Here is a 19,492-nt window from a genome sequence, read left to right on the forward strand (position 1 = left end):
CGGATAATAAAAGAAGAATGAAGCAACGGTATAAGGTCGCGATAAGAAGGTGGAATGGCCGCTCGCGTGAGCGTAAATGGCGTGTTGCCAAAAATCGAGCTGGCTACGTCGCGTTCGTTGCGCACAATTCGATCGCTCACGCACATCTCTCTCCGTATCACGCCCCGTTTTAACGATGTACTTCTCCATCGCACGTTTTATTATCCGTTCCCCCTTATCTGGCGCTCGAATCAGAGACGCTCGGCTTTTCCACGGGAATTTATCCACCGGCTGTCCTACCTTGATATCGAGCTCGCGCCAAGGCCTCAGGTTGGCGTGATGCTCGAACGGGCCCACGAAGACCACGGTGGATTTCGAGAGATCGAGGTGTCGTAAAAGTGTACGAAGGGCGGCGGCGGTACCTTGACCCGTGAACAGGACCGCATCCTGCTCGCCGGCTCCAACCGCGTGTCTGACAATGTCTCGGGCCTCGTGCCTGCAAAACATAAACGTGCGAATGCGTGTGAATATCAAATGTGAAGCGCGGTATCGGTAATAAAGAATTTGTTAGCGCACAATTTTCTTCGTCTCAAAGAAGACGACAATGGCAATTGACAGTGTGACGACAATACACTTTCTATTATGCTCTTGCGACAATATTATAAAGCTATAAAGTACCGCGTGTCTAATGCCATGGTATTTACGAGCAGTAGAGACATATAAATTCTTGCTCGCGCAATTGATGCAGAGTCAATATTAGATCCAGTATGACGTCTGGACTTGAAACAGGAGACATAGGTTGAGCAGCAGTGCACCCACCTTTTAGTTTACATAGTTTCTATCGATTTCTCACGATACGCGTTATATATCCGTAAACGAAATTATCCGCTTGACAGCTCTAATTCTTCGGAAAGGGCAACTTGCCATTTAAAAGAATTAGATTAACTTTTGTAATTCTAATTTAAATATATCCGCGCATCAAAATATTAAAAAGAATATCTAATGATTTTTTTCATAAATAATTAAGAAATAATATATACGTGCGCGTATTTTTCGCAAATTTTTTATAACGTTAGATATAAGATATATTTAATAAATTAGAGAAATATTATAACGTTCTTATATCTTCTCTCTAAAAATAGCGTTGTTACGCGTCATTTGAGATAAACAACGCGTAATCAGACAGAGAGGGAAAATGAAATTGCGGCTCGTAGCAATTTATTACACATTGTGTACACGTGTCTCTGAATGTGTCGTTCATCATGTGACGAGACTGTCGTATGTGTCGTCATTATTATCACAGTTTTCTCATCGTCTACAGGCCACAGGGTAAGTATCGTCGCCTCGAGGAGGGTGGATATTGATCTGGGACATGAGCGTCAGTAAATGGAAGAATCGAGACGAGATCGTCTCGTGCCATCGACTCGGCCGAACGAGATTTACAGGCGGCTTGATCTACATTTCTTTGAGTCGCCACGGTTGGAAGTTGTCGTCGGTGATAACACCGAACGATAACGGTAAGCACTTTGTCGTTGCGATAAATATTTTTTAATGAACAAACATATGCGAGCGTTACACGCGACACCGATTGAACTTATTTATGTGTGTCGTAGTCGCGGGAAAGTTTCCGGATGCAAGACGTGTGTAGCTTTTGAAATTGATATCGTGAGCAAAACAACGTGAAACGCATAAAATTGCTGTCCCGAGAATAACTTGGCGAAATCGCATCTTGACGGACGAAAATAATGGATGAAAAATTGCAGGTAACGATAAACCAATTTAATAGCATAACATGTCTGAGATTATTTGCATTATAGATAAAGTATCTGTTAATTTGTCTGATGAAATAGTGTCCCATTTACTTGATGTTGGAATGAGATATGAATGAGATTAATCTATCTATCTATAGGAAAGAGAAAGAAGAGAATAAAAAAATATTTCTACAAGAAATAATAAAACGATAAAATACAAACTTAATCGTAAAGCGAAATGAATTGAAAAACAGATCTGGCATAAAAATGTAATAATGAGAAAATAAAAAATTAAGAATTAATATAAATAAAATTCTATTGTAGTAAATTGCAACAAATCAAATTTTTTTTTTTCAATTATTTATATAATAATTTATTATATATTATATATTTTCAGCAAAAATTGGGCGGACTTCTGCATAAATCGTAAAACACATTCATTCTTCCGAAGGACAGCGACTGCCATTATTGCTTACCTAAAAAGAGATGATTGTAGACTGCAGATGGACGTGGATGCCCGAGTGTCGCCCAAACATGGCAGCACCTCTTTCGCGATGTAATCTTCAAGGAACTGTAGTGACCTTCCCGAGGCAGTATAGTCGCAGTAAACCACTGAAATACAAAATGACGCCGGTGAAAGGTAAAGGACGTAAATAATAAACCTCTGCTTTCGCGAAAAGTTTCTGTCGAGATCGCGAAAGCTTCTTTTTTTTTTTATTTTTTTTTTAAATCTTGTCCCATAAAACAGTGTGACACGTGGACTACTTTATCGCACTAAGATTTTATTCATAGCAATTATAATCAATTTGGAGAAAAATATCTTTTATTTAATTTCTCAATAATCTTATATATATAAATGTTCAAAAGTTTCATCTCTTATTATATTAGTTTATTCTTGGCGTTTAGAAAAGATATTTCACTGCGCACATATCGCAAAGACGTAATTCGCGCGATGCGAATGACCTGGAAAATACAGAATCTATCGAGGTGTTAAAATATCTGGTTTAAACTGTAAGGAGCTGCGCTTACGTAGCTATTTCCAGTCTTTACCGAGTCGAGTTTGCCGGAGAATATCGCAAACAACGCGATATGTGCGCGGCAATTGAAGTCGGTCGATTGAAGTCGGTTTCCTTTACCACTTGAAAATCCGTTCAGAATGTCGTCTACCGAATCGTAATCCCCGGTATCGAGTTTCTCAATGAAATTCGCGCCCAAGGCACACGATCACATTGCAATCGTATCGCGAAATATATGCAAATTTATTCGCGGGAGAATATCCGCTACATCTCCATAATTACTTTGCGCGCTCCCACAATCGCGACACGATCGGGGAATCGGTTCGCCGTCGTAAATCTCGCAGACCTAATCCATGCGGTGACTTTTGTGGTCTGACATCCGCGGTGCGCATCAGGCGACCGAAAAACGGAGAAAGCCGCTCTTCTTTCATTCTACATTCCCCTATAGAGATACGCGATAATTTTATCTCGACATTTCGTCACACGCGTCCCAATATATTCATCACGTCGAATGATTACGACTCTCGAATTTCTGGCGTGCAGTTCGAGAGCATGTCCGAGAGACAATCCATTCATTGCTTAGAGCGGCGAGCGAGCGATTCTTTTCTATCCCCATTTCTGTTTTTTTTTTCGCGCAAGCAAATCGAATCGCCGGAGGAAAGACAAGGTAGGCGAGGGATAATGACTCGCAGGTGTTTCTTACGAAAGCGCTTGATCGACAACCGGTCGCGCTACGGCGCGCTACGGCGAAATTATATACGCGAGCGAGCGCGCAGAACTTTCAAGGCACAGTTTAGGCACAGTAGAGTGCCACGATCCTCTAATATGTCTCTCAACATATGAACCGTGGTGACGCGATACGATCCGCTGACTCGGCAACGAACATTATCGCGACACTATCGAGTTCTGTCTGCAGGTACCTGGTGTATCCGCTCTCGCTGCCGCATCTAATTGGATAGGAAAACGTCATTATAAAATAGCGTGAAAATTGCTACCTAGTAGTTTTTTTTTTTTTTATAATAATAATAATTTGATTGCTCTGTAAAATTAGTAATCTTCTATCGAAAGTTAGTAATTATCATTGATTTTGTTACGTATGTCTTGATACATATTTGTCAGAGTAAAATATATTTAAACTTGAGAAGAGAGAGAAGCGATGTCATAGAGGTATTTATTAATCTAGTTTGTATCATCGATTATGCAACATCCTTCAATCGCACAGATACGAGATTATCGAACGTCGGAGCATAGAGATAACATGGTATTTAAGTAATTTATTTTATTCATACAAATCGAAATAAGTGACAGCTAATAATTGACAGCTCGCAATTCGTTCATTTGCGATAAGCTGATGATTTTTATTAAATTATGTCCAACGGCCGGCTCTATTTTCCGTCATAGATGTGACGTCAAGATATATTCCTTGATTATGCGTGCCGTGCTCGTAACCGACGCTTAGGGCGAAGTGCGCGATCTTGTCGATAAGTCCGGTGAACGGAATGGATATGAAATCGCGAATGTATCGAGCTGGCTATACTTTCAGTTCCGCCGACGATAACCGATTCCGCGGAAATAATTTGAATACGTAACGAGCGCGATCCGTGGAATACTTATAATGTCATTTAGGGCATATAGAGTCGCGACACATCATGCACAAATGTATCCAGCAACGTAAAAATACATATTCTAAGAATATATATAAGATTCTTAATTTTTTTCATTCTTAGAAAAAAAAATTAAATAAAATATCTACATTTACAATATCGTGCCTGAATTCTGAGTTTTTTTTTTTTTTTTAAATATCCAAGATGTCGCAAGTGTCGAAAGATATCTCAAGTTTATATCTCGGAGACGATCGCTTTCTCTTCTTGTCGAGCTGCGACATTTAGGTACATTCGCCGAAATATAATCGTGATTTATGATCGCGAATTAACCGGCCCGAATCAAGCAAGGAGCGCGGATCCTTTCTCGAAAAACGCCCGCGGCTTTCTACGACCATGGGTGCAGTTGGATCGAAATTTCAAGGACGATACTTGGCCGTGTTTCGCTAAATGATCGTCTGCCGTACAAGAGAGTCTTGCCTTCCTCTATATAACTAGGGGTCGAATCGTAAAAAGAGACGCGAGAGAGACGAGACGCGTTTACGCTAATGTTAATATTTGTACACCGCGTTGCGTGGATTTGCAAAACCATAGATAAATTAAATTGAATTAAATATATTCGCGATAAATTAAATGGAGAACGCTTAAATTGGGTTCCACAGTTTACAATAGTTTAGTTTTCACCGCATTTTCGCGCGAAATAAAAAGTCGCACGGCGGCAGTCGCTTTGATGATATGATGTGGGATCGCAAGACTCGCTTCATTGTCGCACACCGCGCCTGCATTTCAGCACCGCGATGCGATACATGGTTAGCTGGCGATAACAAATGATATGTAAACTCGTTCTCCATCGCGTCAGCGTCGATTCTGCGAACGACACGGAAGCGCGGCACTTTGATGCTCGATAGTAGTACCTAACTGATGGCGGGAAGTCAGTCGATTGTAATTACCAGCGCATTTAGCGGAAATGGGTTTCTATATCCGTATATGCGCGATACCAACGTTTCCGTATATTAGGAGGGCGTTTCCGCGCGAAGTTATTTTGACGCGTGTCAATTATATACATACACGCTCTTCTGCCTCGCGTGTCGCGAAAATCGCGTTTTTGTCGTGTTCGTTAGAAAATCTCTTTCTCTCGACTAAACACAGTCATAATACAGAGTCCGGCCAGCGCCACATCGTCTACGCTTAGACGAGCTGATTCGAGCGAGCTCTTTTGACCTCGGAAGATTCATTAGCATACGGGGCCAGTCGTAGGCATCGTCACGCAGGCCGTATATCCGGAATGCAATGCAACGTGCATATTTACCGAGAAAACTTTAATTAGACGTGGAAAATAAGTACGCGATGCGACATCTGCTCGCGCGACGTCTCTTCGCAATTAAAGATGTTACGATAAAGAAACCTCGAAAACAATCAATCTCATTTCATTAAAATGAAAAGAATAAAAAGTTTAAAATTAGTATATATCATATTCAATTCTCATTTCCTGTTTTAAGAGCTAAAACATTTTTATGGGCGTGCATCTTTTACACACCGAGAAAAAAAAAGTTGTTAACTTGATTAAATCCGTGCAACTAATTACCATTTTTTTGAATTGAAATATTTAACTATTTAAGTCAAATACAACATATTAAATCTAACATGACGTTTATTTAACTTAAATACTTGAATATTTCAATTTTAGAAATGGTAATTAGTTAAATAGATTTAGTCAAGTTAACAACTTTTTTTTTCTCGGAACACTCCTCTCCAGACATTTTAATTAATAACATAATAATTATTGCGAATTTAGCAAAATGGTATAGGATTTTTCGCTTCAGGTTGACCCGATCTATTTCCACTTTTCGTTTGGCTACTTACATGTCGAACACCCTGTATAAAACAATTTTGTCATTCTAAATAAATAATTCTAATATCGTTATAATGTTATTATCTTAATATTAAATTATTCCATCATCATTTTTTAAAAAAACAAATGTGTAGAAAAAACTATATCGTAAAATGATCACTTTTTGTTTATTCTGATTTTCTCGACTAGTTTATTGATTTTTAAAGCAAATTAGAATTCTGCTATACATTGTAAAATTCTTCTACAATCCTTGACTATAACAATTCAATGAGTACACAACTCAATAGTCACAATAGTCACAGTCCCTTTGTAACTATTGAAACTATTGCACGCAGTTATTGAATATTGTAGAAATATCAAAGACTCTACTGATGACAATATTCACATCCATAAATAGAATATGCAACGTGTCCTATTTGCACTCACAAATATTTATAATTGCGAACCGGTTACATTTATCGTACGGTTTCTCAAAGCGTTTCTCTATAAATTGCATTTATATGCAAAAAAAAGAGAAGATGAGAGGAAGAGTGGCTACCGTGTGAATTCAGAAACCTCGAAAAGTGTGAAAAATATAAAAAAAGCTATGACTGGCGCATCGAGGTTGGCTGTCGCAGGCGTTGATCGAACAGTCGCGACCCAGTTCCAAGTTCGATTACCCCCCCACCTTTTTAGTCACGTCGATGTTCGATCCACCTCGGCTAGAATATAACTCGGCTTGAAACCAGTCTACTGAAACTGTAACTGTCGAAAAAAAAAAAACGCATAAGTTTGTCAGCGTATCATGCGAAAATAGGATGATCATATTCGATGCGAAAGAAAAAAAAAAAAGTAGAGAAAGAATAATGTATAATTTTTATAAAACAAAACTAGCATATTTTTATCTTTTTTTTAATAAAAATTATTTTGTTTTAATTATTTGCATACAAATAATTATTAAAAATATTGTCAACATTCATAAAACGTTTCTATAACGTTTTTATAGATGATATTAATATTGAATAAATTATAGTGAAATGAAACAACAGAAGAGCGATATTAACAGTGATACATTTGTATTAAAGCTTCGAAGTTTTAATATGACAAGATCACAAACAGAATATAAAATATAATATATCTATTTTCTCGTAATAATATATAGCAAAAAATAAAATTAGAACAAACGCGCACGGAGTTTTGAAAAACAGTGGAAATATCAAACACGCAATGTTTCAAAAACAGAGGATGTGTCCTCGACCGATTAAGATGTTGTCGAGTCACTTTATCTAATATCTAATATATTTCACACAAAATAAATCAGAAATCAGAGCATTACAAGACTTACGTAACATTTATATTTAACCCTTCTCTCTCAAGTTTATAATATAGTCAAGTTTATAGGACATACATATACATGTATATTTAGTTTCAAATTTAATTTTATATTTAATTCAATATTTATTATTTTAAATGAATATCTCTTCCTTTAGGAGTTTTCTTGTAAAATTTCTAAGAATAATATGATACATTTTTACAACCGCTTTCCGTGAATACTTAATTAAGACCACCACTTGCCACAACAGCAGTTCTTTTCGAACCTGTTCTTAAAACTTTTTAAGAGCGTGAAAAAAACCCTGTCGCAAGGGATGGAAGGTTCTCGCACGGTGAGAGCACCACTAAATTTGGAACAAGGCTCGCACACCGACGCAGCGAGAGAAAGAGAGAGAGAGAGAGAGAGAGAGAGGGAGAAGCTTTTGCGACCTACATACGAAGGGATCGAGCGTACGGGTGCTGGGACACTTCCATGAAACGGCGGACGAAAATAGTAAGCCGCCTTTTTTGTCCGCTCGAGCGTGTACGCGCGTAGTAGTTGTTCGCGCCGTCCTCTTTCTCGTCCGCGTTACGCTCCTTCGTCGTTCACGCCGTCGCCCCGGGACCCGGGGGCTGACAGTGGCAGCTTTGATCGCGCTCGGGCCGCGGACATGTGATCGATCTACGCAGGAAACCACGCCGGATGCTGCGCATCGCGCGTGGAAATCGAAAGGCGCTGGAAAGCGATCGCCACAGAAATGTCAAACAGTGAAAGTCGGCGAAAAGAATAATCGTTATGCGCCAGCTTTCACGCGGGATAGATTAGATCAAAGATGAGTATCGCGATACTCAGTTGGTGGAAATTTTTTTCCTAATTTACGCCATAGTCATATATTAAATTCTATATTATTGTGACAATTGAATCTCTCTCGTAGTGTCCTGAAGCGCTAGAAACGCGTCCGTTCAATTGCCTCTTAAATTCATTAAAATCGTGCCGGCGGACGTCTTTGACGTCAATTAGCACTTGGCCGCTGATGCGGCCTATCTGACGTTTATACATATATAGCGCATGGATGTACGCGCAAGTATTTCAGTTTCTGGAATGTCTTTTTATCTCGCCGACGTATATATCGCTCGCTGTATCGGGCGACACGTGCAAGCGTGAAGTCCGGCTTTAATATTTCAACTGACAGACAGGTCTCGTCTCGAGAACGCTCGAAACTTCTCTTCAAGGGAAAGACCCGATCGATTACGGTATAGAATCCCATTTCTTTACCTCTCATCCGCTCAGCGATCAAGGAAATCGATCGTGACTCACAGTCGCGACTTAACCGTTAACTTGCCGCAAAAACTGAATGCGATTAAATCACTGTCGCTTCCTTGTCGATCGTTTAACCCTGGAGCAATGATGTACAGAGACAAAGATGGCCTATTACGCGGATGCGTATACCGAGAAATCGACATGCAGTTACGCGAGCATTTATTGATTATAACCGGAGACTTATCACAGGATGATGCAATTTAAAGCAGAGGAATATATTACGTCTAGATTCCAGGTTAATCTATTATTGATCATTTATGGTTTTATCTCATCTGTAATTATTTTTTTTTATTTGCGAATGTTAAAGTTAATAAATGCTATTTAATAATATTGCATTTACCTGCATTACATAATATGAAATTAAGGAACGTATCATCGAAGCATTTATAGCAAAACTCGTGACCCATTTTCATCGTCGTTGAAACTTCCAAGTTTCCTTTCTCTTTCTCTCTAAATGCATTTATGTATCTATCTCTCGCAGTTCGTAGTAAATGTTATTTAGCTGTGTATTGCGTAAGCACGATCTTCGATCGCTGTTCGCATAGAAACCAGAGAGAACTAACGTACGAATTTACGTTCCTCGCAGTAAACGTCAATGGCGATACACGATCGGAGGACACTTCGTGCCTATACGAGAGAAATATCGAGGAGATTGTCAGCGAATCGTGGCGAAGTATCACTGGATACAAATGTGTGTGTGTGTGTGTGTGTGTGCGTATATTAACCTTGACGTTATAATATCTTTATCGCGATCTTTATTGGAGCAAATGGCAGTTCATTTTACCACAACGCCGGAGAGGATGCCCGATCACAATTAAGTTGCAGGCAAATTCCATTAAATCGGATTTGTATTCTGCTACGCGAATAAAACATTGGCGCGATAAAGGCGCAACTGTTATCACGGGAAATGCATATAGGTATATCCCCGGCGATCCCGGACGGATGTGTAATTACCGATAGAATATCGAGTAAATTCTCGGACGCGGAAATTTTGCACCTGTTACCGCCTCCGAGATTACGGTCACTTTTTTGTTGGGGGGAAAAAAAAACAACATAAAGATGAACGTGGAAATTAATCAGCGATACGTTCCGGTATGTAAAAATACGGGAAATGTAATGACGTAATCACTTATATAATACAGCAACAATGTCTGAGTTGTACAATTAACGCGATAAGCGAGTGTTTGGTCGAGTGTATTCATCGTGATTCTCACGTGAACGCAGTGTAAGTAAAAATATACAATCTATTCTCGATCTGATATAATCAACGTCAGTCGGTTTTGCCGGTTATAAACGTCGACAAAAACTTGGAAGTTAAATATAAAACGTAAGATAAAATATTTTTCTTCATAATCGCTCTTTTTAATCGAAATCATGAAATCTTTTATATCTTTGCTTCGTTCGACATAGATTTTTCATTGAAAAAAATATCGAGATACTTATAATTTAAGAATAATTAATGATTGAAATAAATGTTAACGAGATAAATTTAAGGAGAGATGAAAGTATTATAATCTTCAAGTGGATTTTAATACATGTAATCTTGAAATTTTGAAGCTTTTACTCGTATATAATTGAAAATTGCGAAATGCACGATCAGAATTAATCTCTCTCGACATGCTCACCAATTAACCAGATAACTAGAAGAACATTTAGTATGGTTTTGAAAGTTTACCCTATGTATAAATATCAAATATATTCCGAGCTTACAAGGAACTGACTATTTTCTGCACTCATATCAGTCTGATCAGTCTCTGATCATTTATCAATCGAAAATGACATTAGAGATTATATTCGCGCATCGATAGCATCGGGATCCCGACTCGTCGCAATTATATACCGGGTTTCGATGTGCCGGGTGTGACATAATCCCCGGTCAAGGTTCAACGAGATCGCATCCATCACGAATAAGCCTCTCGATCGCTCCAACTAGCCAACCGGCCAGCTAAACTGGCCGCTAGTTACGCCCGTTTCTCTTTCACGATCACGACGCGTCGTATATCACGATTTCTTAAGAAGCGCGACAAGAGGTCGCGTCCCCAGATGCGTCCAGATGCGCGCGGTAATACGGGAATACGCATAGCCAGTGGCCACGCGTGCACCCCGGCCACATTAGGCGTGCGTTACATTAGCACGTGGCCGGTGGCCCCGTCAGCGGCGGCGATTACGTAAACGCATTTCTGTAACCACGGCCAATGTCAAGGCCAAAGGCATTGCACTAACGTGCGATCGCTGCCAGTCCTGCGTACCGAGGATTGTGAGAATTGCGAGTTGATGCGTCGGTCCGTCGCGTCGGTTTCCAAGCGCGTTGCGAATTGCATTCGTTCATTAGCATTTCTCGATAATGATAGACCTGTCCCTGTACACGATTACACTTAGAATGCGCTATGACGAACGACGAGCTATTTATTACATCTTACATTATGTTGGATCTAAGGATGAAAAAATAGGCGTCTAAGATCGCCACTATTTTAGTCACGAATGAAATGTCACAGGGGTCTGCGACACTGACCTAAGCTACAGTGTATCGAGCAAATTTGCAATATTTGCTTTAGATATGTAAGGAAAAAATTACCTTCGATAATGATATAAAATTTCCCGTCGAGATTTTATGAGCACACAGCCAGCTGCCGATGATAGAGAGACGCTTTACCTGTCGCGCTGCTGCTATCGCTATCATAGACGAGACGCGTCAACGGGGTCGCCGGTGCAATAAAGAATCGATTAATAAAGCGATAAGCACGGCTCGAGCATGGCACGAGCGAATCGCGGCTCGCACACGCGATCATGGCATGCGACTCGATTTCACAGCTCGCTACATGACTACAGTTACGTAAAGCCAATCTTCGTATAACAATGAAGGAGAGATGCATTTGAATTCATCCTCTTCACTCTTTGTTACACGCAAGAAATACTTGAGTTGCGCAAATGCATTGCGTGTGTGAATGGTGTATGATTTATTTGTATAAATATATTATTCTGTATATTTTCTTCTTTTCATATATTCTTTAATATGTAAAAAAATTCATTAACTAGTAACAAAAAACTTATTTATAACTTGTAATCATAAAACTGTGTAATGCAAAATTCTCCGATTGACACACGCTCTTTCAGACACACGCTCTTTCAATATAATGAGAAATATACAGATAGAGGATTTAAAAATTACACACGCAATGAAATTATCATCGACGGTGAAAAATTAAAAGCGATTGTCGCGTTGTTTGCCGATATACGGAATGAGTAATTGCCGGAGATGTTCGACACTCTGTTTATCGTGTATCATTATGTAAAGTCGGCTCGTGTAGAAAATGACCAACAATGTTAACAAGGTGGCAACTACGTCAGAGCGAAATCGGGTCTTCATGCTTCGTTCGAGAGTACTTTGAAATATCTTCGTAGCTAATAAGACTAATAGATTGTTGAGATGAAAATATCGGTTCAGAAGATCGCAAAATTAACAAATGTGAAAATGATCTGCTTTAGTGTCCTATATATATCTATTTCCACGCTTAAAAATATGTTAGTTAAAAATTATTCCTTGATGTATTTATTATTGCATAATAGCATATTTATTTATTAAATAATAGTTTATACATAAGTATTTGTAATACTTGTAGATTATGAATATTATAATGTATCACGTAATCCTGTCAAAAATTTTATTGAAATTTAAGTCAGTTTTATGCTAAAAAAAAATTAAAAATTAATATTTGAATAAAAAAACTTGATCTTTCAATACATAAATATATAATATATTCTAAAAAATGAAGTTTTGAGAGATATATATTATTTATGGATATATTAAATATTATAAGAAAAACGAGATATTTTTATTGTAAACATTATGATATTTCATCTCTTTATTTGATAGAGAAACTTGATCATGATAGGTATAAAAAAATCATGTACATTATTGAGGAAGTACATATTACTTTACACTATCATGGTCTTCTTAACGAGTATACTCTTTCTACGAGACATAGAACTGATAAAATTGTGCATTACGCAACTCGCGTGCATACAATGACTTCTCGTTCGAGCTTGTGTAGCGCATTAAAAAGATTTGTATATATAAAATAATACGCTATCTCTCTGTTTTGCAAACAATCTCGCAGGCACGCGACGCGATACTTGGCATTAAAGTCACTCACACGGGGCGAGTTTCTTTTTTATGTATAATCCACGTGTGCGCGTGTGCCTCCAGCATCAACGGCGTGCCGATTTTCCAAGAAAATAATTTTGTCGGTACGCTCTGATAATTTGAGAAATTTTCGCTGTGCTTTACAAACGCTCGTGAAGTTTTTCAATCACCGATTCAAAACTTTCCAAACGCGTTGCGAAACCGTTTGTTGAACGATGCGACAAGTTTATTACAGATGTGAAAAGCAATTTATGGAAATTCACCGCTTTTGATAGTCGTGTATAAGAGAGATCGCTCGTATACCGATCTTGGCGCAAAGCCCGTCTACAAATCGTAAGTTATCCAATGCATAGCCGATGCGCTGTCACATAAACAAACTTTGCAAAACAAGCGATGAATCCGCGAAGACGCAATTCCAGCTGGTCGTGTTGTACGTCGACATTTCTCGTCATTGGAGATATCTTTGCCGCCAAGTAACAAGTGAAAATTGTTGAGAGAAACGTTATTTTATACCGTAAAATCTGAAAAATCACTAGAAAATCTCAAAATATAATCGTTCTTTCTCCGTCGAAACCGTGTTTGCAAATTCACAAACTGTACCGTGTCGATCTGGCGAGAAAAATAGATAAGATAACAAACTTTATCGTGTTCTCCGGGCAATCGGCCGGAAAATTCCGCGAATATAAACACGATCGTAAAGACAGATTAATTACGATGCATTAATTATGCGCGACAGCGCGTATATTATTACGCGTGACGTAAAATAATATCCAAAATATTGATCACCGATCGATCACAATTTGCGCGCGTTGCAATACATAGACGCAATTCCTTGTTCAAGGTTCTTCATATGCATCCTGACATCTGTGCGTCTTACTTATCAAGTACACGTGCGCGTTCGTGTGTGCGCGATGTGGAATATATACAAACTCTGACATACACTTTGCACAGACACTTCACCACACGCATACGTACGCACGGGCGCACGTACGATAGCCACATATGAGTATACTTATCACGATGAGGTGACGTAATCCTGACATATACCGCAGGCGACGCCGCGTCTGCCGAGACGACCGATGGCCGTCAACCAATAGGAACGGTTACATTCGTTCGCACAATACTTTTCTCTGATATTTCTCTCTTCGCATCTCGATCACCATCTTTCTTTCTTTGTTTCGCGAAATCACGTTCCTTTCTCCTGTCCTAAATCCGTAGCAGGATCAAGGATACCGCAGCGGCGAATATTTTAGTAAGGATTCGTTCTTAGCTCACGCTAAAATAAACTTGTAAACTTCTTGAGCGGAAATGAAAGATACGATATACCCCGGCCGCTAAAAATAAGTGAATTTTATGACAATAATGTATAAATTCTTAAAATAATTTTCGTGTCGTGAGATGGAATTAAATAAAATTGCTCTCGTAAATAAAAATTTTTCGCATCGACTAAATCACAAAAGAATACAGATTTTTCTCTATTTATAATATATAAATATAAAGTTTTACAGTTGTATTGCATAATAGAGATATCAAGTTCTCTGTATCTCTCTCTTTCTTCCCCTCATATTTTTCTAATATCTTGAACTCGTTGCAGGATCAAGGATATCACGCGGCGTGTACACAGTCAGGACTCTCTGAATACTGGGTCACGCTCGCTGGAGCCGAGTAAATTCCTCGGGCCAAATGAAAGGCACGATACATACAGCCGCTAGCTAAGTGAATTTCGCCAGCGCAACACATGTAGTCCTTGGAATAGTTGTGTAAATGTTTATAACCTTCGTCAATCGAATGCGAAACTACTGTTCATGGAAATCTATCGCCTCGGCGTTTTCAGCCAAAAATATAGTATTTTCAATTTTATGTTTAATATTTTTAATTTATTACTTATACGTAAATTTTACATATACATCTTCCTCTCATTATCAAATGCAAAAAGAAAAATAAATTTAGAATGACATTATAAATATGAAATTTTAATAATTTCGTTTTTTTTATCTCTCTCTCTCTCTTTTTTTTTTAATTTAATTTATTTGTCGTGAGAAACATCGCGAAAACACACGAAATTATCGCGGGATTATTCTCTCCACCGATTGTCAAAATGAGGTCGATCGTTAATACAAAGTTTCATGTTTCGTGCACCTCTGTATTGGCATTATTAGTCTTACATCGCAAAGTAGAACATTCGCTATTACAGAAATTGTTCCCTCTGGAATCATACTGAATATTATTTGTTAACGAGACCGATGAAACTGACTGCAACTACTGCCACGCAATAAGGTTTACTTTCCGAACCTCGCGATCAGCGAAATTGGATAATGCCCTCGTAGCGTTTAGGTTTGACTTGTTATCCGCTCCTTTTCCTACGTATATTTTGATCGCTCGAAACGACCGTATCGATTGCATTCGGCGATAAATTATCCAACTCTTATCGCAAAGTTCAAACTTATCCATTCGTTGCGCGCTATTGATCGATTTCCAAGTAATATATTACTGTCTCTTTGCAAATATTTAAAATTTTACGCGCTTATTTAGTCTCAAAATAGCGACGATGTGTTGGTGACATACGTCAAGCCAGTGTTGTTAAAGCGTCAAAATATTTTTGTATCAATGTTCAAATACAGCGTAATAATAGTTACGATAAAGAGCAATAAATTAATATTATAAATTTTAATAAATCTATTTCTCTTTACACTTTTCAAATTAATTGAAGATTACTCCAACAATTTTTAAAATTAGCAAATATTTGAAAATTGTTGGAGAGTTTAAAGTTTATTAGAATAATTGAGGAATAAGAAGGGATTTTTTTTAATTTTTGATGTATATAACAAGTTATATGCTACATCATGCTGAAATATTGCGAAATATCTCAAATACCCTCAGTGTCTCTAAAACCACAAATGTCGTAACGCTCAAACAACCTCCATTCTTATTACCCCTAATATCTATGAGTCAAGAGAAAGTGCGGTACTTCTGATATACTCGGGATATGCAACGTTTTCAAGCTCCCTCTCTTCGCGTTATTCAACGACTCGTGCAAATGGCAAAAAGCCTGCCATCTCCGATCCGAGATACGCGATTATATCACGTTACACGAAAATTTTCCGTATGCGCATCGCTTTTAGAAATATATATGTCTGGCCTTTCAAAAGACTCGCCCGATTGGACATCACGTGCGATTGGTTCGATGTTTATCTTCAACGCGTCAACATTTAACCGATAAAACGTACTCGTTGTCCTTCTCTCTTCCCATCTCTCTCTCTCTCTCTCTCCTTCTCTATCCTCTCGCCATTCTAGTACTATCCATACCAGAGAGCCGGAAATGCTCGATCACTTTCTACGGAGCGGATCGTGTCCGACGTACCGCGCGATATTCATTGATTCTAACGACAGTAAATTGGGTCGTCGTCTATAGAAGCTGATCGTGCACAAGCATGATCGCGATATTAACGGAGAGCTATTCATGCAGAGAAAGCACGGAATGGGCGTAAAGTAGAGTCTGTACGATATTTTGATTAGAGCAACATAGTGAGATTTAAACTCGACACAACTATATTTAACTCTTGATTATTACCAGAGTTTCGATCGAGAGAGATGTCCAATCGCGCTTAATATATAATAGTATCGATCTTTTATATATATCTTCCATTATATATATCGTCATTTTCTTTATTTATAACATTTCTGACAAAAATAGAGAGCAATTTCCTCTTCCCTCAAAATATATTTGTTAAATATAATTTCTCTTAATAGAGGCGCGTGTATTTAAAATGAATTATTTGGGCAATTTTGCATTAATATAAGATGCGTCTAAAGAAAAATCGCAAATTTGATGATTCGAACGAGATTCGCTCTTGCGTCGTAAAACATCGGGAATCTGAAAAGAAATATTAGCGACCTCCACTATTTTGGGCGTAATTGACGACGTGTGGATAATTTTAGCGCGTGGAAAATTTTCTTCGTGTTACAGCACGAGTGTAGAAATAGCGTGAGTTTTCGCTCCAAAAGACAAAAATCGCGATTGATATAGGCGTGGATGATGCCTTACTTTCTCGGATTCCGCTTGCCTTTTACGAAGATCGGCGATTGCGGAATATATATTGTACAACGCGCGTCCAGCATTCACTTTCATTGATTTTATCCGACGATGATCCCCTGACAGGCAGGATAGGAAAGGTCGCCAATTCATGTATTCGCAATTCCTCTATTATCGTTTTCCCGATATCGAACCGGCCAAAGCGCTTATTGATTTAATCCGGAAGGAAGCCTTCGTGCCGAGCGGCGGAAAAGTTGTCCGGCTCTCACTGGCGATATAGCCGCGAGAGAAACGTGGAAAATTGAATTTGCATGATAGACAAAGAAGAAACGCGCGCCGTGATATCCGTCACTTCAATGCACGAGCCCTAAAAATTTAGATAATTAAGAACTAAATTCATTATTTCTTTATCACAAAAGAATAATGATAATAAAATCAGCCGCATAATAAATCAGATATTTTTTCAATTATCCCATCAATATTTTATAAATATCAATCCCGTAAAGACTAGCGAAAATGTACGGGAGTATTTAAAGTGCACTGTCAACATCAGTCAAAGTTTATCAACAGGGCAGATTGGTCTCATTGGTTAAGTAACGTCGTTCTTGGCGAACACAACGTTCAATGTTTTATGTAAAAAAGAAAAAAAAAAGGAACAACCGCATTATATATACAACGGAAGATCCGTTCGGATCGGTGCGAATGAGAAGGGAAGGAAGCAGGGGAATGAACCGCGGAGGCATCGAAGACGCAAGTTGGCGGATTTCCAGGACATTGTCTCGTGACAGAATGCGTGTGATAGTCTCTCTCACCAGACCACGCGAACCTCCCGGGAAGATTCTCCCGGAAAGCATAACCGATACCGGTTTTCCCTTCATCTCGATGCGAAGGGAAAACTTTGCCGAGCGATTAAAGCACTGACCGAAAATAGGCACGGGTTCAACGTCCGTGGCACGGCAAGTCCAAGCGATATATTTTTCTCCACTGTATTTTTAACATCGCCCATAAACTTTGTCGATCGCGCGAACAGTGCCGTACGTTTATCGAGCGAAACATTCGAAATTCATAAGGTACTCCTACGTGACGTTCGTGCATCGATTCGTTAAGCATAGCGCGTAATAACGGCGAATGCTACAAATCGTGGCACACTTATTTGAAGAAAATGCAAATATCGAGATCACGTATCTAACGATAACGTTGTGTCAGAAATAATTGCTATAAATTTATCAGAGAGAATAGCCTGTGTATATTCTAGAAACTTGATAACCCTATCGAGATAATTTACAAAGTAATAAAGTTTCTGATTTTATTATAAGAAAACTGATACAGTTTCTCGCATTACCGCGAGATTAATCGCGCAGAAAATTCGAGAAAATATGAGATAATGCATTTTGACATTCAACGCAGATAACTCGCCCGAATTGAATTTCGTCTCTCAGGCGCGATCATGCGTGCGCTATTATCTCGCGAGAAAAGTCACGTTTCATTATTTTCAATAACATGAGCGAGCACGTGTCATAGGGAGCATCGCATCGGCAAATGTTTCATACACGACGCCATTAGACGATCGGAATATCATTTGCATGCGAAAATTTCCCGCGGCACTACCTCCACATCTGATTCAAATTGCGACGAAGTCGTACGATTATTTTTTTTATAGCGCAAATTATCTCTCTCGTGAGTATTTCTCGTTTCGCAAATCTTGGGAACCGTATCTAGGCTAAAGATCGTTGAAGCGTGTATTAGCCAAATGATACGTTCGGTCGAATATACATGCGAATGTATCTTTTCTCTCTATATTGCACGCGAAATATAATCGCAATTCTGTTCACTTCCTATTATCGGCTAATCGTTTATTTTCTCAAAGTTTATAATCGCTTATGCTTTAGATGTTGCGTATTATTATATAGAGAAAATCCCCCAAAGAGTTATCAGAATTTGGAAATCGTTAAACGCGTTAACGAGGTTTATTTATATTTCCCTTACAAATATATTAGAAAACTTGAAGATTTTCCAACACCTGGCATATCGCGGCAACTTGTCTCGCGCGCGAAAATAGCAATCGCTGCAAGGGAAATAGCCGTCGCGCGTAAGAGACGTAATAAAGACAAAATGACACGAGAGTCTGAAAATCGGACGTGAATCTAATCACTCGATTTCGCGACTCATCGTCCGTTCGCGTAGAATGCACGCGTTCGCCGGCTTTTTCAGCAGGCACCTCGCCAGGAATTCGCTTGGCTGGCGCGAATATAAGCATCCACCTCGAAGGCCGCCGTCACGGAGCGATCGTGGAAATGCATCGTCGCATGATGCCGGTGCATGACGACGATGCGGGCTTATTCCACTGCGACACGTATGCTGGCTCGCGCTCTAATATTGTGAATCTGAATAACTGAAGCTATTAACCGAGCCTCGCGTCAACATACATCGCGATTGCTTGATCGACGTTGAAATTAAAATCTTCTCTTATTCTCTCCGCAAATGTAATATATAACCGCAGATCTT

At 38.9% G+C, this 19,492-nt stretch overlaps 1 protein-coding gene and 1 long non-coding RNA gene across 2 annotated transcripts in view; one reads left to right on the forward strand and one right to left on the reverse strand.

The window, feature by feature from the left end:
• The window catches only part of LOC138932916 (uncharacterized), a 46,430-nt gene that overhangs the window by 9,471 nt on the left and 17,467 nt on the right, over positions 1 to 19,492 (reverse strand). The window contains exons 2-3 of the mRNA XM_070295238.1: positions 2,207 to 2,342; positions 280 to 475 (exon numbers count right to left, since the gene is read on the reverse strand). Of these exons, the coding sequence (XP_070151339.1) occupies positions 280 to 475; positions 2,207 to 2,342 (332 nt within the window). The remainder of the gene's footprint in view (positions 1 to 279; positions 476 to 2,206; positions 2,343 to 19,492) is intronic.
• On the forward strand, positions 1,263 to 14,873 carry LOC138932917 (uncharacterized). The gene is made up of 4 exons (XR_011446876.1): positions 1,263 to 1,496; positions 1,593 to 1,742; positions 2,128 to 2,370; positions 14,549 to 14,873. It is a non-coding gene; the product is annotated as an uncharacterized lncRNA (long non-coding RNA).

The sequence above is a fragment of the Polyergus mexicanus genome, unplaced genomic scaffold (assembly GCF_030449975.1).
Source record: "Polyergus mexicanus isolate NDT 795.1 unplaced genomic scaffold, iyPolMexi1.0 SCAF_4, whole genome shotgun sequence".
NCBI lineage: Eukaryota > Metazoa > Arthropoda > Insecta > Hymenoptera > Formicidae > Polyergus > Polyergus mexicanus.